Source organism: Conger conger, chromosome 2 (genome assembly GCF_963514075.1).
Source record: "Conger conger chromosome 2, fConCon1.1, whole genome shotgun sequence".
Taxonomy (NCBI): domain Eukaryota; kingdom Metazoa; phylum Chordata; class Actinopteri; order Anguilliformes; family Congridae; genus Conger; species Conger conger.
In genome coordinates this window covers 71,733,320-71,752,636 of record NC_083761.1, presented here as the reverse complement: position 1 = coordinate 71,752,636, position 19,317 = coordinate 71,733,320, and the positions used below count along the sequence as shown (strand labels likewise).

At 47.4% G+C, this 19,317-nt stretch overlaps 1 protein-coding gene across 2 annotated transcripts in view; it reads right to left on the bottom strand.

Moving 5' to 3' along the window:
* septin9b (septin 9b) overlaps nt 1-19,317 on the bottom strand; it is a 64,897-nt gene that overhangs the window by 34,727 nt on the left and 10,853 nt on the right. The window contains exons 1-2 of one of the 2 annotated variants that reach the window (XM_061231059.1): nt 19,051-19,120; nt 9,791-10,420 (exon numbers count right to left, since the gene is read on the bottom strand). In XM_061231059.1, the coding sequence (XP_061087043.1) occupies nt 9,791-10,420; nt 19,051-19,105 (685 nt within the window). In that variant the 5' untranslated portion in view covers nt 19,106-19,120. Of the gene's footprint in view, nt 1-9,790; nt 10,421-19,050; nt 19,121-19,317 lie in introns of those variants that run through there. The other variant, XM_061231060.1, reaches the window with a different exon arrangement.

The window sequence follows — 19,317 nt, the reverse complement described above, 5'->3', positions numbered from 1 at the left end:
CCTCCTACTGCTTAATGCAGGATCTGCACAGCGGCAGAATGGGAGGCTGCGGTGGTCCAGCCGCTGCATGCGCTCACCTCAGCCCCGCACCATAGAAGAAAACGAACATGAAAACTACATTTGGAAGGAATGTAGTCCCATGAACAGATGGGCAGATTAGCAACACTGGCACAGTGTGTGAGCGACCTTTCTGTAACCCATCGTTGACCCCTTTCTCCCTCCTTCTCAACCCTACAACCTCCCACTCTCTCTCTCTCTCTCTCTCTCTCTCTCTCTGGGTCTCTCTCCCCCAGTATAATTACACAGCCTGAGGTGCTGAGTAATGGTCCACGGCCAGTGGAGCGTGCGATTACGCAGTGAGATGACTGGCCTTGACCACACGCTGGCTACAGCTGCCGGACTCTCTGCGTCACGGGTGTCAGGACAAAGTACAGGCCGCCTCCCTCTCCCGAGCGGTGTCATATAATTAAGCGTGGCATCTGTGGGGCTAACGGGATGCTACAGAGCATGTCCCTGGCCGACAAATTAGAAAGAAAGGGAACGGGCGCGTGTCCATTTTAAGTGGCCGGGCTGCGTTAAATGCCGTCGCTCCTGTTTACGTTCAGACTGGCGTCAGGTTGGATGTGCGCTCTGAGAATAAGCAGCTCGTTTTGCGTGGGTGAAGGTGTACATTTTGCAACCCGAGTGAGATGTACAGTGCCTTGCAAGATCTTGGCAGAGAGTGTATGTTAGGTGGTGCCTGAGAAGACAATCAATTAGCTCACTGCAAAGACAATCTTCTGCTTCAGATTACACGCCATTCAAGATATCTCGAAAAAATATGAAGTGTGCTTTGTGCTAACTGAAAGTGACAATTGGGGAAATTAGGCAATTTTGCCTGTCTCACTCTTGGAATCAATTAAATTGAGGATGAACCCACTTCCCAGGTCAAAGTTGTAATCACTCCCATCTGCCAGACTCACAGTCCGCAGATGAGAAAGACACAGATAAACTCTATTGCACACACCCTGATACATGTGTTAATATCCAGTCCTAAGGCACCTGACGAAAAGGGAAGGTCAGCCATTTTGGCTCAAAGATGGTAAGATACACAGTGTAAGGGTCAACAGGTAACCCACACCTTATACTGTCTCTCTCAGAATGATACACAAAGACAAAATGGCAGCAATGTTGTAGGATACCTGATTGGGACCATGTGATTGGTTGAGAGAAGGCAATGGATTTGGGCCATGTCCTCACATGCTGCCAGAGTTCACAGAAGTCATGGAGATGGGATCTGCTCTGGGGTACACACAAACAAGTGGGCTCCTTGTAAAAGGGGGTGCCAAGCAAGAGGGCGGGACAGTGCTTAAAAAGAACAGGCCACAGAAACGGTCCTGCAGTTTATTTGGCGTACAGCTAGGATTCACCTCTGTGTCTGTGAAAGACCCAAAATGGGTCTTGTTTTTCACTATGGATATCAAAATGAAGGACGTTCAATTGCACAAGAACAAACAAACACCATAAATAAACTGCACAAGCATTCTGCCATTACAATATTATACTTGCAATTATTTTATAGCAGTTGAAACCTAGTGTCAGACAACCACTGTTTTCACAGGGCTCCTCCAATCTTGTCAGTGGAAAACTGTCACCTGGTGGCTTCCGGCTCTCCACCCAGGGGTTCCTGTGGTGCCAGACTCTCTGTCACTCAGCATTTCTTGTTCCTTATACTGTATATCGTGCCACGTTTGAGCCAAAATGGCTGACGTAGATGACGACTGTATTCCGTATTCACAGTACACATGTATCAGGATGTGAGAAATAGGTTATCTGTCTCTTTCTCACCTGCTGACTGTGAGTCTGGCTGAGGGAAGAGGGGGTCATATTGTGACATGCAGGACACGGGACAGGGCCAGACCAAAAAAAAACATGTGAAAGGATCACCCCCCCCCCCCCACCCACCCACCCCTCCCCTACAAGGCTGCCCCCCCCCCCCCCCCCCCCCCCCAGACCCCAGGAAGCCTCTGTCATCGCTCATACTCCCTCTTGTGCAACTGCATCTTTTGATGGCGGAATGACAGCTGTTGACAGGACAGTACCACAGCTACAGGTCTATAGTTACAGACCCTGGAATGCAAGTGCAAATGATAATAAGCCCCCCCACACACACACACACATGCACGCACGCACACCCCACTATAAGGTTAAGAAAGCAGGGCCTGAGCCTCTCTCCTTACCCTGTCTCGCTCCAACACGCTGGGACAGGCTCAGAATGCTGAGCCTTGTGGGTACTTTGTGTGCCTCCTGTGGTGGGCCTGCTCTCTTTCAGCATGTCATTGGGCCAGGTACCCCCCCCCCCACCCCCACCCCATTCTGACACAGTGTGGTCAGGGCTGCCTGCCTCCCCCTGAGTATGGAGGCCATCTGTGCTCTGTTCACTTTCTGCTTCTGTCCCTCTGCAAGTTTACTTTGATGTAACATGCAGCTATGCCAGCTTGACCATCTTGAAAATTGAGCTGGTCAAGCTGGTCATAAACTGGTCTAGCTGAGTATGAGCTGGTCAACCAACATGACCAAGCTGGTCATAACACCAGACTAGATGGGTATGAGCAGGTCAACCAGCTAGTGCTAGAGCTTGTCTGAGCTGGTAGACGGTCAACCAGCTACAAGCTCTTTTAAAACATAGTTTGAGCTGGTCAAACCATATCAAGCTGGGAGATGGTCTGAGCTGGTCAACCAGCTAAACCATGTCAAGCTGGGAGGTGGTCTGAGGTGGTCAACCAGCTACCAGCAGTTTCTGCTTCATATTTAGCTTGAGCTGTTTTTCTTTCAGCTGGGTAAACACTTAGCAAGAGTTTTAGTCTTGTAATAAGACTCAAGATCTCTCAGGTACAAAATATTAATTTGTTTTAAGTTACTGTTTGCTTGACAAGTGAAATTAGTTTTTCCTACTGGCAAGTATTGAAATGTGTTTCACCTCATTGGCGATATATTTGTTTTATTTAGCAAACAAGTGTAAGAAATGTGATTTTTAGTCAATATAGGACTAAAATACTTGTCGAGAGTTCTTTTCTTTTTGCAGTGGGTCACTTGGGCCGCTTGCTGAGAGAGGTGGTGTTGTTGGGCAGTGGGTCACATCTGTGAGTGTTGCTCAAACATACAGTGCAGGTGAGAACAATTCGCTGGTGTTGCTTTCGCTTCCAAGTAATCTGTACGGTCCAATAAGACTATGAGTTCAGCGTTTCATCTCAGCCCCGTCAGCAGCCCCCTTACAGAGCCCCAGGGGAACAGAGGAAGCAGGGACCAGGGCCAGGCGACATCATCACGAGGTTCAGGTCCCCTGGGGATTGGTGTCTGATAAAGCTCTTTTTGTAGAAATGACACAGTGTTGCTGCTCAGATGCAGCTGCCCGCCTCATGCAGAGCAGGGATTTAAGAGGAGGCTTCGTGCACATCGGCAGCAGTGACTCATGGGAAACTTCAAAGGATCTTGCAACACAGTGGTAGGCAGTGCAAGTACTGCAAGCACTCAGCCAGTCAGACCAATGATCAAATGCTTCGTGTCAAGAGTCAACCATGGACACTGAATGGAAAATGTTTCTTGAGAACACAATCTGCTATTTTGTTTTTTTTTCGCTGAATAAATTCTGAAGTAGTTTAACCCTACATGTGCTACATTCTCTTAATTCAATGGTGCCCTTCACAGTATACATGTACAAGTATAAACATTCATTGAGCACTTTATTAGGAACATGCTTAATCATGCTATTATCTAATCAGCCAATCGTGTGGCAGCAGTGCAATGCATAAAACCATGCAGATACGGGTCAGGAGCTTCAGTTAATGTTCACAAAAACAATCAGAATGGGGGGAAAAACCCAATTTGACCGTGGCATGATGATCTCCTGGGATTTCCACGCATAGCACTCTCAAGAGTACACTCAGAATGGTGCAAAAATAAAAAATATCCAGTGAGCGGTAGGTCTGCGGATGGAAGCGCCTTGTTAATGAGAGAGGCCAACGGAGAATGGCCAGACTCGTCTCAAACTGGTTTCATGAACACGACAATGAGTTCAATGTTCTTCAGTGGCCTTCCCAGTCACCGGATCTGAATTCAAAAGAACACCTTTGGGATGTGGTAGAACGGGAGACTCGCAGCTGACAAATCATGATACAATCATGTCAACATGGAACAGAATCTCAGAATCTTGTGGAATCTATGCCACAAATAATTGAGGCTGTTTTGAGGGCAAAGGGAGGCCCTACCCAGTGTTAGTATAGTGTTCCTAATAAAGTGCCCAGTGAGTGTATATGTATGTATGTATATAAAACCAGGTCTGACAATAATAATTATAATTGATGATAATGCTTTTTTAATTAGCTTTAAGAAAGAGGCAAAACATTCTGATCTCAGTAATTTTGTTAAGGTTTCACATATCTTTTAATAACCAAAAATTGACCATTATAAAAGATTGTAGCCCTTGTATTGTATGGGCAATTTCATCAATTAGTGGTGAGGAATGTTGAGCAGAATTCTGTAGAAAAGACTGATGTTAGCTCGCCGCAGACCACTAAGGCACGCTACAGTGCTTTCCCAGCATGGACTGGGCACCCTGCGGTCAGTGAGGTCAATAAGAAGGGAAACAATCGCTCTGACGGTAGGCGGAAGGAAGCCAGGGAAGTGTTTGTGTGTGTTTGTGTGTGAATATGCGTGTGTGTGTGTGTGTGTGTGTGTGTGTGTGCATGTGAGATCATTTCCTCTTGGAAAAGTAGTTAACAGGAAGCAGTCTATCTAACATAGCCCAAAACACCTCGATCATGTAATGAGCAATATTAGCATCGCTCAAACAGCTTATAGGACCTCATATAAAAATCATACTTGCATATTCATACACAAAAAATATACACTAACCTCATAGCACAATGGCTTCCCTGCTTTCCCTGCAACCGGAGACTCCCAGATTAAATCTCCACATACTTAGCCTGAACCTTCTCCATCAGGGTGGCCCAGGACCTCAGCACAGGTCACACTTAATTTGGGGAGAAATGGCCTTAATAGGACCGGTCCCAGTGGATGAATAACTCACTCAGACTTCCTGAACTGAGGGGGAACTCTGCAGAGCAACGCGGGGTGGAAAATCACTGCATGGCCCTACCCTCCAGCAACAGCACACTGAACCTTATTATTGTTATTTATTTGTTTGGCAGAGACACTTATCCAGGGCCACTTACATAACTAACGTTTTTTTTTTGTACAAACCCAGCGACACAGCTGGATAGTTCACTAATGTGTTTCAGGTTGTGTTCTGTACTCAAGGGTAAAATGGCAGCTGCTTGCTTGGAACCCGAAGCGTAGATACTTAACCCCCACCACCCCAAAGGTACAACATATCAGAACGCAAATTACGGTATTTATTCATCTGGGACTTCATACGTATAATGTTGTTTTTCCATCCTATCATTGTATGCAGAGTGTCAGAGTGCTACCTGGGAATAGATGCATGAACCTGTTTAGCTACTGTGCCACACAGCACAGTAACAACGCCTTTCAATGTCCAAGATCATTGTGTGACTATTGAAGAGAAAAAAGTGGTTCAGCAGGTCAGCTAAGGGCAGATTATTTCATTGCGTGTTAAATGTATGAATCTGTACAGGCAAGTTTCAATATACCTCTCTGTGCTCTCCTGAGAAGCATACATCAGTGCTAGTGACAGTGCCGCGTAGCTGTTCATCTCTCCATCTGTTTAACAGCATGGTACCTCAGTGTGAGGCCCTCACCCTGAACATAAAGAGCGCTATCACATTACAGCCATCGCAGAATACAAATGAGAGGGAACTCTCTTTCTACGTAGAGCAGGTCCGTCTGGTAGGGCCTTTGTCTAACTGTCAAACTGTAACTGAAAATGACTTCCGATGTACTAATCTGCAGTCTGCCCTGAGACACACAAAGCCACATTCATTGCTTTTCATCCTCCGAAAAACCCAGAAAAGGTGCAATCCTCAGCAATCGTTGCACTGAGGACCCTCTGTCTAAATGCTGACATATTAGATCATAGTTGGCTTTTCATTTTTCTTCCATTTTTTTTTTTCCTCCCTCAAGTTTACAGGAATGTATTTGGCCCACTTCAGACCTCCCACTCCTGGCCCGAGAAGCCTTCAATCTGCACCGCGCGTTAAAGAGGGCCAGTAATCCAACCCAAATGTGTCAGATGCTGCTTTTCAGACATCTTGAAAATGCTTCCCCCCCGTAGACTGCATGTTTCCTGCTCTGCCTCATGCTTACAGAGAGGGACACATGAACCAATGGGCTACGCAGGAATAATGGCAAAGATGCTTGACTGGGACCTGGAAGGTTGGTGATTCAAGCCCCAGTGTAGCCATGATAAGATGATAGGCTGTTGGGCCCTTGAGCAAGGCCCTTAGCCCAACCTTGCTCCAAGGTGCCCCCTGTTTGGCCTTATCAACTGTGAGTCGCTTTGGATAAAAGTGTCAGCTAAATAACAGTAATGTAATGTAATGAATCGCAGCTCTAAGGGATAAGTAACATCTGCAGTTTAATCGTACAAGCTCAGACAAGTATCGGTCTCGCTAGACAAAATGTGGGTCTCTTTTGTTGCTTTGCTATTATATTCCTGTGGGAATTACTCACTCTGTGAGTTATGATAAACCATGTTAACCTACTGCACATTACCCCGCACAATCTCATTTCTGTCTGTATTAATCACTGAAGCTTGAGTTATTCTGCAGCACTGTGACTCCTATTAAGAGACCCACAGTGGCATATTAACACATCTGGTCAATTGATGACTCCTGAATTTTTAAGAGAAATGTATTCATATTACAGCTATTATGTTATAGGATCCAGGCCTGGACTGCTGTATAAAGGCTTGTTTATACTTCTGGGGAGTACATGTAAAAATTGGCCTGCATAGGGAATGTGTGACATATGCAAAGGTCACAAATCACGTCCTACGAATTTGTGCAGTTTGTCAGAGCGCATTGCCCTGCTGAAAGAGGCCACTGCCATCGGGGAACACCCCTGCCATATAGGGGTGCACCTGGTCCCCCATGATCCTTAGGTTGGTGCCATGTGTCAAATTGACATCCACATGAATGTTTCCCAGCAGAACAATGTCCAGAGCATTACACTCCCTCCACTGGCTTCTTCCCACAGTGCATCCCGGTGCTATCTCTTCCCCAGGTAAACGGCAAACACGTACCCGGCCGTCCACATGATGTAAAATAAAACGGGACTCATCAGAAACAGGCAACCTTGTTTCATTGCTCCAAGGCCCAGTTCCGACGCTCAGGTGCCCCATACGCAGCAGGGTTCCGTGGAATCATCATCATCATCATTAACATTTTCTGTGACCTCACGCATCAATGAGCCTTGGGCGCCCAATACCCTGTTGCCAGTTCGTGGTTTGTCTCTCCTGAGGCCACTGTCTGTAGGTACTCACCACTGCTGTCCGGGAGCTCCCCACAAGTCTTGCCGTTTCAGAGATGCTCCGACCCAGTAGGCCCATAACGATTTGGCCCTTTTCCACTCGGGAGTCACTCAGGTCTTTATGCCTGCCCATTTCTCCTGCATCCAACACGTCAACTACGATTACCAACTGTTAAAATACCAATAGAACCAACTGTCTAATATATCCCAGACTTTGTCTTGTACCATTGTTACAAGACAATCAATGTTATTCGCTTAATCTGTGAGTGGTCATAATGTTTTGGGCTCATCAGTGTACATGTACACACTCTGCCCGTTCGCAAATGCCACAAACAACGCAAACCTATGCTGACGATGCAGAACTATGAAACAGCCTTTATTTACTATATGTGTTTCTCAGTGTATGGAGAGGCAGGCCTACAGAGCTATCTGAGCAGCAGGGTTTCATCGGAGAGCCAGGCCCCACACCCCATGTAACCAGCACAGTCTGCACAAGGACCTCCAGGCCTGAGGGCCAGGCCTCCCCCTGCCCCCACTCTCCACCCCTGCGACCCAAGCCACTGTAGCGTGCAGTGTACTCATATCCTTCAACTGTTCATACCTCAAGCGTTCATGTCCTGTTTTAGAGAGAATTAAAAAAAACTGTTCATACAGATCAGTCAGGGTGGTTATATATTATCATTAAATGCATGCAACAGGAAATCCACTTTCTACCCACAGAAGAAGGCAAGGCAGTGACAAAAAAACACAAAGTACATCCTTTAAAGTCTGCTAACTGGCTGTACCATATCTACACTATATGCTGCCTTAGTGCCATGACAGGCATGATGGCTATTCAGTGGAAATCAATATACACTCACTGAACACTATATTAGGAGCCTAATAACCTACGTGTACACCTACTTATTCAAAAATAAGACTTATAATATACCTAATAAAGTGCTCACTGAGTGTATACGTTTCATTTTCCAGTTGAAACAGATTAACCTCTCCTTATCATGTTTAAGAGCAATCTCGGGGCTCTGCGATATTTCTCCCGTCGCTGGACTGCCAAGACTAAACAAAGGGGTCCGTCCCGCATCTGGGCCCCAGTTCACGGCGCATTAAAGGGAACCCCGTAATTTGTCCTCCTCCACAGCTCGTTGGGCCTCTGCGGTTTTCTCCCGTACCGATCGGCCCTGAAGCTCAGCGGCCCACGCGCACTTCACAGATCTCCAGCCAACATCAAACGCCGGCCAGCGCAAAATCCCCGTCGCTTCGCTTAACTTCGCCCAGGCGCTTTTCTTCATGCCAGGCCTTGTGAAAGATAATACTGAGGACTGCCCCCGAGATCTTCGGCAGGCCGCCTATGGCCCCGGCAGCAGGCCAGGCCCAGGATTTTTGACTTCGGCTAAAAAGGGAGCTCGTTAATTTAAAGATCTCCGAGGGAGCCCTCTGTCCCACTACGGCTTCTGCGTCTGCCGTTAGACTGGTTCCTCGGGGGGGGGGGGGAGCGCGTGTGACTCATCAGACGTAGGCCCGAATGTGGAGCTCATTCTTTCCCATGGAGGCACCGCTGTTGTCGCCACCGCCGGCTCACGTGGAGGCTCGTATAGCACAGCTTCATTACATTACATTACATTAATGCCGTTTGGCAGACGCTACAGTTGATTTGACTAAGCAGGAGACAATCCTCCCCTGGAGCAATGCACGGTTAAGGGCCTTGCTCAAGGGCTCAACGGCTGTTGCGGATCTTATTGTGGCTACACCGGGATTAGAACCACCGACCTTGCAGGTCCCAGTCATGCACCGTAACCACTACGCTACAGGCCGCTTCATGGTTTCATTATTCAATCGCCCAACAGAGACATTCCTCCCCTCCTAACCCCATTCACTTTTAACAGACCGACTGGTGTGTAGAACAACTTTCAAACATACAAGAGCAGGGGATGAAACCCCTGAGTGCAGAGCTGTGATTTTTCAAGGCTTAAAGTATACATTTTGTGGCTTTAACTTTCCTCTTAAGTAGAAAAATATTCTTATTCTATGTTTGCAAGGCTGTGTAAAGGTTACCAGCATGGAGTACCGCTTGAGTCTATGAAAGGCTCTCTTGACCGCATCCTACATCAGGGCCAAATCAAACAGGTCAATCAAGCAGACTTGTTTAGTTAGCTTTATACAGAAAGGGCCTATTCTCTATGACCATGTAATAGAGAGCCGATTAAAAAAAAAATGAAAGCGACCACAGTCTAATAATCATGCAATATGACAAAATGCAAAAACAAAGACTAATTTCCAAACGGGCTCCAGTAAAGATGAATAAGACCCGCACCGTGAGTAAAGTAGGCCGAGGCAGAAGGAGAGGTCGTACCAGCAGACTCACCGTCAGGACTCCGGATGCGGATGTCCGAGCCCAGCGGCTGCGCTTTGTGAGGGTGGTGGGCGCTGGGCACGGCCGGGGTGAGGCTGTTCACTGGCGGCTTGGCGGGAGCCGGGCCCTCAGGGGCCTTGGCGACGGTAATCTCAACACGCCGGGACGGGACGTCTCCCGAGTTGGTGGGCTCCGCCTTCCTGTGGATGGGCTCGGGGATCCTGGAGACGGAGGCGGCGGGGGGGTCGGGCCTCCTGACGGGCGGGGGCTCCTGGGCCCGGTTGGGGCTGAGCTCAGGCCGCCGGTGGGCCTGCTCGGGGGCCCTGCTGTGGCCCTGGACCTCGGGCCTCTTCAGGCCGAAGCGGGAGATGCCGGGGCTGGGGGAGCTGTCCACCTGCTTGGAGGAGATGTCGATGGAGATCTCCGTGCGGCGGGACACAGGCTCGGGGGTGCGGCCGCCCGGCCCTTGGCTGGGTTTGGGCGAGCGCTGGTTGGCGCTCAGGTCAGAGTTTCGCGCGCCCAGCTCCTGGTAGCGCTGGCTGGGAGAGGTCACGGCCGCGCGAAGGTTGGGCGTTCGCCGACCGTGCGGGGAGGGGTGCGCCGTCGGGTCAACGTCCTCCACCTCAAACGACCTCTTTAGAGCTGCAGAAAGAGGGAGAGACGTGGTCAGTCACTCACTCAGAAACAGCCTTGTACAAAACGTCCGGTGCTTTCTTACATCGTGGCAACCATCACAGTATTCATAGGATTTCATATTTGTAGACACGACAAGTGCATACTTGCACTGGCACTGCACTGTATTTTCTAAATGTTTGCCGGGCACAAGAACAATATTTATTGCATAGTAAAAACAGTCTTTTCCTGAAATATAAAAATATTCTTTATTCAATTACAAAAAGAATGTTACTTGCCTGTTTACATGTAAGATTATGCTATAAATGTATACAAAAACAAGTTCTGTGTGTTTCTGTGGTGACCATGCTTACAGTTAAATAAAAATCACAATACCAAAACAAAGTGTCACAGGCTGTAGGTAAACTTTCAGCAACAACCAGCTTATATCAACACACTATGGACAAACCTCCCTCCGAAACAAACCGCATGTCAAAAATCTCGAGAGGACCGTCGAGAAGAATGCCTTTCCCTCAACCTCAAAATCACACAGCTACCTACAAAAACACCACAAAACGGGAGTCAATGTTAAATACTGAATATGGCAAATAGCGGAGAAACACTCACACTGTTTGCGGCCTGCAAAGGAAGCCCGTCCTGAGGACAGAGCAACAGAAACTGGGAGCCAGAGTCAAGACTCTGATTCGCCGTGGAGTTGAGTTTGGACACTGACCAATTTACGTCATTTCCACAAGACGGCGAGCTGATTCCTGGCAGGTTTTCCACATCGGGACTGGACCCGCGTACACATGCGCAGCTGAAGCGAGCCAGGACCTCACCCTTCCACAACCTGTCCCACAATTAGAGCCAACCCAGGGGACAGCGTGTTCACGAACAGCTCAGAGCTGGGAGCAGGGCGGTAGAGACAGAGTAGCATCCATTCCTCTCGGACCCTGTCTTTAAACCCCCTGCTGTAGAGGTTCAGATACAGATCGGCTCAGACCCAATCAGCTACATAGGGCTTTGTAAACAGAATATGCATCTGAATATACACTGAAAAAAAGATTACTTAATAAAAGTATGGATAGTGGGTATACAAAGTGTTATTAAGTATATGGGACTTAATCCGTTGAAGTCACAAATGCTTAATAATATTGCATACAACCATAGATCCAGTCTGCAAGAGCAGACAAAACATCATAATGTCTCCAGGCTCACCCCCCGGGGGGGGATGTCTGTCAGAGTTTCCATAGGAAATGAACTAAGCGGTCTGTTACTGTAAATGAGCACAAAATGTTGCCATATATTGAACTCATAGCTATTTTCAAAATGCCAGAAAGCTACTGTGTGCCTTACCGCACAAAAAAAATGGGTTGCACTTTTATTTAATTGCCAAGAAGCTTGTGGCTAAGAGCAGCTAACGGCATTGAAAATGAATTTGTGAACACCGCTTCTGCAACGTAAAAAGTGAAACCAAAGATTATGATCAACTAGGTAGTCTGGTTAGTTAGGCTAGCTAGTTAGTCTACTTTCCATGGTTATGGATCATCATGTAGTAGATGTGGGATTTCATGAGATAGAAGACAATGCCTGGGAGTGATACGCTCAGGCTATAGAGTAGGATCATCTATCCACTGTGTAACCACATAAGTCCTGTTCGGTTTATTTTTGGCAAAATTCCTCTGCTGGTCTATAAATATAACGACTGAATGCAATTTGCTGATATTATTATTCATTAAAATACTAAAATAGCGATTATCTGCAATGGCTCTCCATTCAGAACGATGGCAGATGCAGGCTTGTTTTCCCCTTCAGAAGGCTCTGCCTACGTGACTATGGGACACAGCATTACTGACTGGACCAATATGTTTTTTAAGTAAATCCAATGATTCATTTTTCTGGGGGGGTTATTTTAGCAACATGTTCCCTGGCCATGGTTCTGTGATGTTTGGCATACCTGTTTACCGCGCTGTACAGCCATGGTACATGGTGCATGATGCTGGTCTGTTTCTTTATTGTGAAGCTATCCATAAAATCAACAGGGGAACTATAACAGACCAAACATCCTTTCTCATGTTCTTTATTTTCTTCGGCAGTATTTCAATGGAAGAACAAAGTGGTTTGACCTTAGTTGTAAATAATGCAAAAAAACGTCCTGTTTTGGCACATTCATTCAGGCACCAGATATTGTAATGATTTCCTTTCGAAGCCCCCAGTCTCAAGAGAAGTGATTCAACAGGACTGGGGATTGAACTGAAACGTCATATTCCGACTTTTCACAAGCAAAAAAGCAGACAACCAGCTAGCGTTTCTGAGACCGTCGATAAACAAAAACCCCCAGACGACGAGTTTAACTTCATGAAAGACTTCCCTTTCTGGAGCGGCTGTTGAGGACAGCTGAGAACGGCAGCGGGGTGGACCTTTGAGCGCGCCCCTACAGCACAGCCGGAGAGACGGACAGCTTTATTCAGGCGCCCTCAGAAACAGGGCAGCAAGCGCGTCGAACAAGTGGTGCCGGCCTGCTGCTCGGACCGAGGGTCAGGTTTCCCCCGGGAGGAGGCAAACGGACCGGACCGCAGTCAGCAAAGCTCCTCACACCCCTGAGCGTGCTCAGTCGCGTCCGGCTAACACAGACTCTCAGGAGAAAGCCAACACGCGTTTGCTCAGTCTGAGCACTGTTCAGATCCATTCATTGACATCTACAGACGGTCTTTTGACTCTGAGGAAGACATTGTAGACGTCGGAAGGTCAGTCCGCTCCCCTGTTTCATGAAACAGTGTGTTTTGTGTTTTGCTCTGAGCTCTCTGTGTACACCGTCTATGTTCCTTACATTGAGCTAGTCCTTGTGAAGTTGTCCTGGTAAGGAGTGCTTCTTCATGTCCTGGCAGTCCTCTTATATTTAACTGGCTAGAAGCATTTTGGCCATCTCCCCTTTCACAGTGTATCCTACTACTTTAGATACTACAATATAGAAAAAACATTTACTGTACATAAATATATCTGCTGGTATATATGCAGCTTCCACAAATCCCAGCAGCACTGTTTGTATTCAAGTGACAGTTCCCCGCCCTAATGACCCAAGCATTTTCTGCATGATTTATCCTCAGAGGAAGCCCATGCATTCCCAGAGGATGTCGTAATTTACGAGAGGGCTTTGTAACCAGCTGCTGCTACTGCTGCGGCTGCTAGATCATCACAGTGAGACAAGCAGGAAGAACCCTGAGTCACCTCAGCATGAGGAACCTCAACCTCCCAAACAGGACTGTGTTCCTGTGCATCTTCCTCTGGCCTCACAATGCCGTCTGTCGCACTACAAAATCAAACACCATTCTGGGACCGTTCATCTGGCAACGCTGCCGGAAAAGTAGCAGGGTTTGGCAGTTGGATGATGGGAAGTCGGGTCTTTGTCTGAGCGGCGCTGCTGTGGACACACTGATGGGTTTCTCCAGACCTGCCTGCATAAGCAGCCCTCTGCTTTAGGAGAGACAAAGGAGCAGCCCAGATGGCCTGTACCTCTCTCTTTATGCACTCCCCAGCACTGACGCTGACCTGCTTTAACCCCCAACCACGGCCTCGGGACATCCCGGACTGCTGACAGAAGTGTGCTTCTAAAGACAGAGGCACACAGGAGCCTACAACACACATTTTACATGTTTCCTGGCCAGCACGGAAATACAGGATCATGTTCTCACATGGCGTAGTATTAGGAAAACACCAGTGCTATAAATTATATAGAAAAAATACATGTTTTTGCCCATACAATAGCAGACTACTGTAACCAAAACCTAAAACACGGATGGGAAAATGGTTCATCTATTATCAAGGTTGCAATTTGTCAAAATTTGTCTGGAGCATGTTACAAAAGGAGAAGATGATGAATGTACATCTTATCTCCATGAGTGCGGTGTCTGACATGCACCAGCCTGAGGCTGAGAGTGAGAAAGAGGAAGAGGAGGAGGAGGAAGAGAGTGTGGAGTAAAGATGGTGCCACCCTGTCCTCCAGGGTACCTGTCTGCGCAACCTCACGCCAGCAGCTGGGGCTTTCATTCAGGCAGCACTCACAGTGGCCTCACCACTCACCACCACTCAGTCGAGACTCTCAGCGACGAGCTCACATGACTGGCCACATCGGAGGACTGAGGTCCACTCACCCACCAGACTACCAGTGCCAAATGATGCACCTATTCCTGTGTGTCTGTCTGTGAGTGTGTGCACACCTTCCACTTAAACTGTGTTTGTCCCTCCATTTGTCTGCCTATATTCCTGTTTAACCTTCACAGTCTGATAGAAGTGCCAGTAGTCAACGGTGAAGCGAAGCAGAAGAGTTTAGAGCTGGAGCCGGTTTTGAGGTTTGAGTCGAGCCCAGATCAGCTCAGCACAGCACAGCACAGCTCACTGCAAATCATTCGGGGCGGATGTGCGGGTAATAATTACGAGAATATGAAAGTGGAGCCGGAGCCCTTGTGAAGGTAGCCAGTGCAGAGTGAGGGCCCACAGAGCTCTGGAAGCGTCGCAGGGCCCTGGATGTGTGTGAGTATGGGAGCTGTGGGACCTGGGCGGCGCTGGGGCGGGCTGAGCGGAACAGAGGAGTGCAGCCCCAGGCTGTGCAGACAGGCTGGAGTCAGAGCTGTTCTCCTCTCCCTCCGCGCACACACACTCACACACACACACACACACACTCACACACACTCACTCACACACACACACTCACACGCCCACACTCGCGCACACACACACACACACACGCACACACACACACACACTCACACACACTCACACGCCCACACACACACACACACACACACACACACCCGCACACATACACACACACACATACACTCACACACTCACACGCCCACACACACACACACACACACACACACACTCACACGCCCACACACACACACACACACCCGCACACATACACACGCACAAATACACACACGCACACACAAACACACTCATACACACACACACACACACGCACACACACACCTGCACACATACACACGCACACACACACACACACACACACTCACACACCCACACACACATACACACACACACACACCCGCACACATACACACGCACACATACATATGCACACACACACACACACACACACACACACACTCATACACACACACACACGCGCACACACTCATACACACACACGCATACACATACACATGCACACACACACACACACTCATACACACACACACACACACACGCACACACACCTGCACACATACACATGCACACACTCATACACACACACGCATACACATACACATGCACATGCACATGCACATGCACATGCACATGCACATGCGCACACACACACACACACGCACATGCACATGCACATGCATATGCACGCACACACACACACACACACATACACATGAACATGCACATGCGCGCACACACACACACATACACATGCACATGCACATGCGCACACACACACACACACATACAGATACACATGCACATGCACACACACACACACACACACACACACATATACACATGCACATGCACATGCACATACGCACACACATACACACACACACATGCACACACACACATCAACACTGTGAGGTCCTGTAAACACACAGCCTCTATCAGGACCTGGCAGACATCAGGCCTCTGTAAAAACAGCCTCTGTACAGCGCAGCTCAGAACAAACACACGTCTCCCCTCACAGAGCCCCCTTAAATCACCTCTGCATCTGCTGCCAGGCCAAATGTGTGCGTGTTTGTGTGTGTGTGTGTGTGTGTGTGTGTGAGTGTGTGTGTGTGTCTGTGTCCACACATGATTTATGTATCCTGCTCTGTTGGCTAATAAACTGATGCATTGCCTAATGTCCCCGTATGATACTGTAAATGGTAGTGTATTTCTGTATGTAATACCGCAAAGCTAGTGAGTAGGCTGACACAGCCCTCTGTAGAAGCGATGTGAACTCAAAGCCGACTGCATTGTCTTTCTCTTCAGGTCAACTGAAATGCAGGGCTTTTTCACCACATAAGAACTGTCGATTCTTTGTTTCTCAAATGACATCACTGACATTCTCATGACACGTTTCCTGACAGTAATCACATGACAGCACAATTCTGTCCAGTTTCTGTCTGCAAGACCCAATGAATCACATAGCAGACAAACACAACTAGGGGCCTGTATTGTATGGGAAGCCCACACTATCTCAGACCTGATAAAGTAACACAACCGTATGCTCGCTGTTACACCATTTCAATGGTTTGCTTTTTCAGCAGCTACTAAATTTAGGGCTTCAACTCTACTCTCTTTCAACGGCAAGACCACTGAGGGCAGCGCACTCTTCCTCTGCCCAGGACAGGATCAGGAGGAGAGGGAGGAACTGACGTGACATACAGCTGTGGGAAATGTGCACATTTTGTCTTCTCTGAGCTTGGAGAACATGTTCACATCACCGCTGACCTTTGAACCCTAAAAGCTAAATTACACATATATCATACAGTAAAAGGACACGTGATATGAGTTCATACCACTTATTCCAGTATTTACTGGGAAAATAAGCAGAAAAATGTCATATGGAAACAAAAAGTGGTTCCCATCTAGTCTGACAATTGTTTAGCCAATCAGCAGATAGTATTACAGGGCCCTGCTCTGCACTAGATTTACTGGCCTGTGAATTCAGGGCAGATCCAGAGGGCTGAGTTAGGGTGAGGGTTTTAATGGCCGTCCCCAAGAGGAGCGGAACTGAGAGCAATGCTACACTTGTCTCCATAGAGGAACCCTTTTTAGTTCTTTGTGGAACCCTCGGTCATAGGTGTGAAGCGTTAAAGCTCTTCTCAGTTGCCTTGAACTAGAAATGGTTCTTTTATGGAATCACAAGGTTGCTTTAGAAGTCATTTTTGTGTACACTCTACAAAGAAACAGATTCTACAGGCAACTTCGGAAAATGTGTTCAAAAGTTATTGTCCCCAGACACACACTGACACACACACACACACACACACACACACGTAGGCAGGGAATCAGAAAACATCCAGGCAGCCTCAGGTGATATGGACAGAGATGGCTGTGATTGGCACTTCCTCTCTCTGCGTTAACCTGGGGCGTGTGAGCCGCTATGATGCTGCAGAGGCCAGAGGGTGGGGGTGCATACTAAATGCATACTAAAACACCATCCCTACTTAAAACAAATCCATACTAAAACACCATCCCTACTTAAAACAAAGGCATAGTAAAACAGCATCCCGTACTTAAAACAAATGCATCCTAAAACACCAACCCAACCTGAAACGAACGCATACTAAAACACCATCCCAACTTAAAACAAACGCATACCAAAACACCATCCCTACTTAAAACAAACGCATATTGAAACACATTTTTGTTGCTTTGTCTCTGTAATGCAGCACAATAGATGTGAAATAAAACCAGTCCAATGTGTCGGAGCACAGGGCTGTAATTCCTCCATGGATCACTGTGCTTTATGGAATGTAAATACCCTCAAATTAAAGCTGACAGTCTGCACTTTCCAGCCTCATATTCATTCTTTTATGTGAAATCCAATGTGCTGGAGGACAGTGCCAAAACAACCAATATCGTGTCACCGTCCCAAAACGTTTGTGCTTGACTGTATATAAAACCTCTGTTCCCACAGACGTCACACATGCTAAAACATTATCCCTATTCCAACAAATATCACAATGCATTCCCACTGCAGTAATATATCAGATATGCCAGATAAATTAAGTCATAAAGTAGTGCCATTTCTTACCACTATTGCCAAACTGTGAGCGGAGAAGCACATTCGCACGCTGGATGCGCCCACATGCTGGATGAAGTTGCACAACATTTTGTGACATATTTTTAGACATCCCCGTGGGCTACAATTTATTTTTCAAACTTTGTTCGCTCACCCTTTTCAAAGCCAAAAGATATTCTTTCATTCTATTCTTTCCAGCAAGTGAGACGAGAGAAATACCTGACACAGCCACAGACTGACTGGTGTCCACAGAGACTGGGCACGTTACACTGAGGCATTACAGAGAGGAGTCTGGAGGAGGGAGACAAACAGGGGAGCCATGTGCTCTGATATCAGAGAGAGTCTGTCAGGCACCACACAGCTGTGGAAAACAAGTAAAACAGGGGGAGAAGGAGGAGGAGGAGGAGGAGGAGGAAGAGAGGGGTATGAAATGGAAAATGAACGGCAGCATCACAGAGATAAAAGTACCAGCGGTGAGAGGGGGGAGCCAGGGAGCCAGATGTTAGCCTGCAGACTCAATCAGCCGGAGAGATTTCTCCTAAAACCGCCTCTCTCATTTCTCCCAGCTCTGAGGTTTCCTCCTGTGCCCTGCCGTCAGTGCCGTCCGCGCTGCACTGGATTGAACCTGGCACCAGATGAGCACATGACCTCCCCCACACACAGCCCAGCTCAGAGAGACGCCTCAGCTCAAGTCCTATATGACCCACAGTTCACACATGATATGACATTTTTCACAAGCCTCAAGCAAAAAGCCTCTAGCAAAATCATTTCATCTTTTGTCATGGGTTCAGTTCTGCGTTCATGTGTCGCTGCTTCCAAATATATTCAATAAAGAAAAGTGACAAGGGAGAAACTATCAAATATTAATACATCAAAATGATAAAAATGAAAAAAGACCAACCTTCAAAATCTGATATAATTCCTTCCAAGTGAGGATTGACAGTGGAATCAGACATCTTTTTTCTCAAATGTCAGGATGTAGGAATCCCTTCCCAGTCAAGGCAACGATTTTGGAGAAGCTCTCAAGATTTCAAAACAAATCCCAAATTAGGAGGCAAAGTATTAAAAAAAGAAACGTCTCACAGATCCAAGCCCACAACTTTCTTAAAGGACCAACTTATTTTTCCTGCTTCTTCCTCCACTTTGTACATGTTTGAGTTCAGAACGC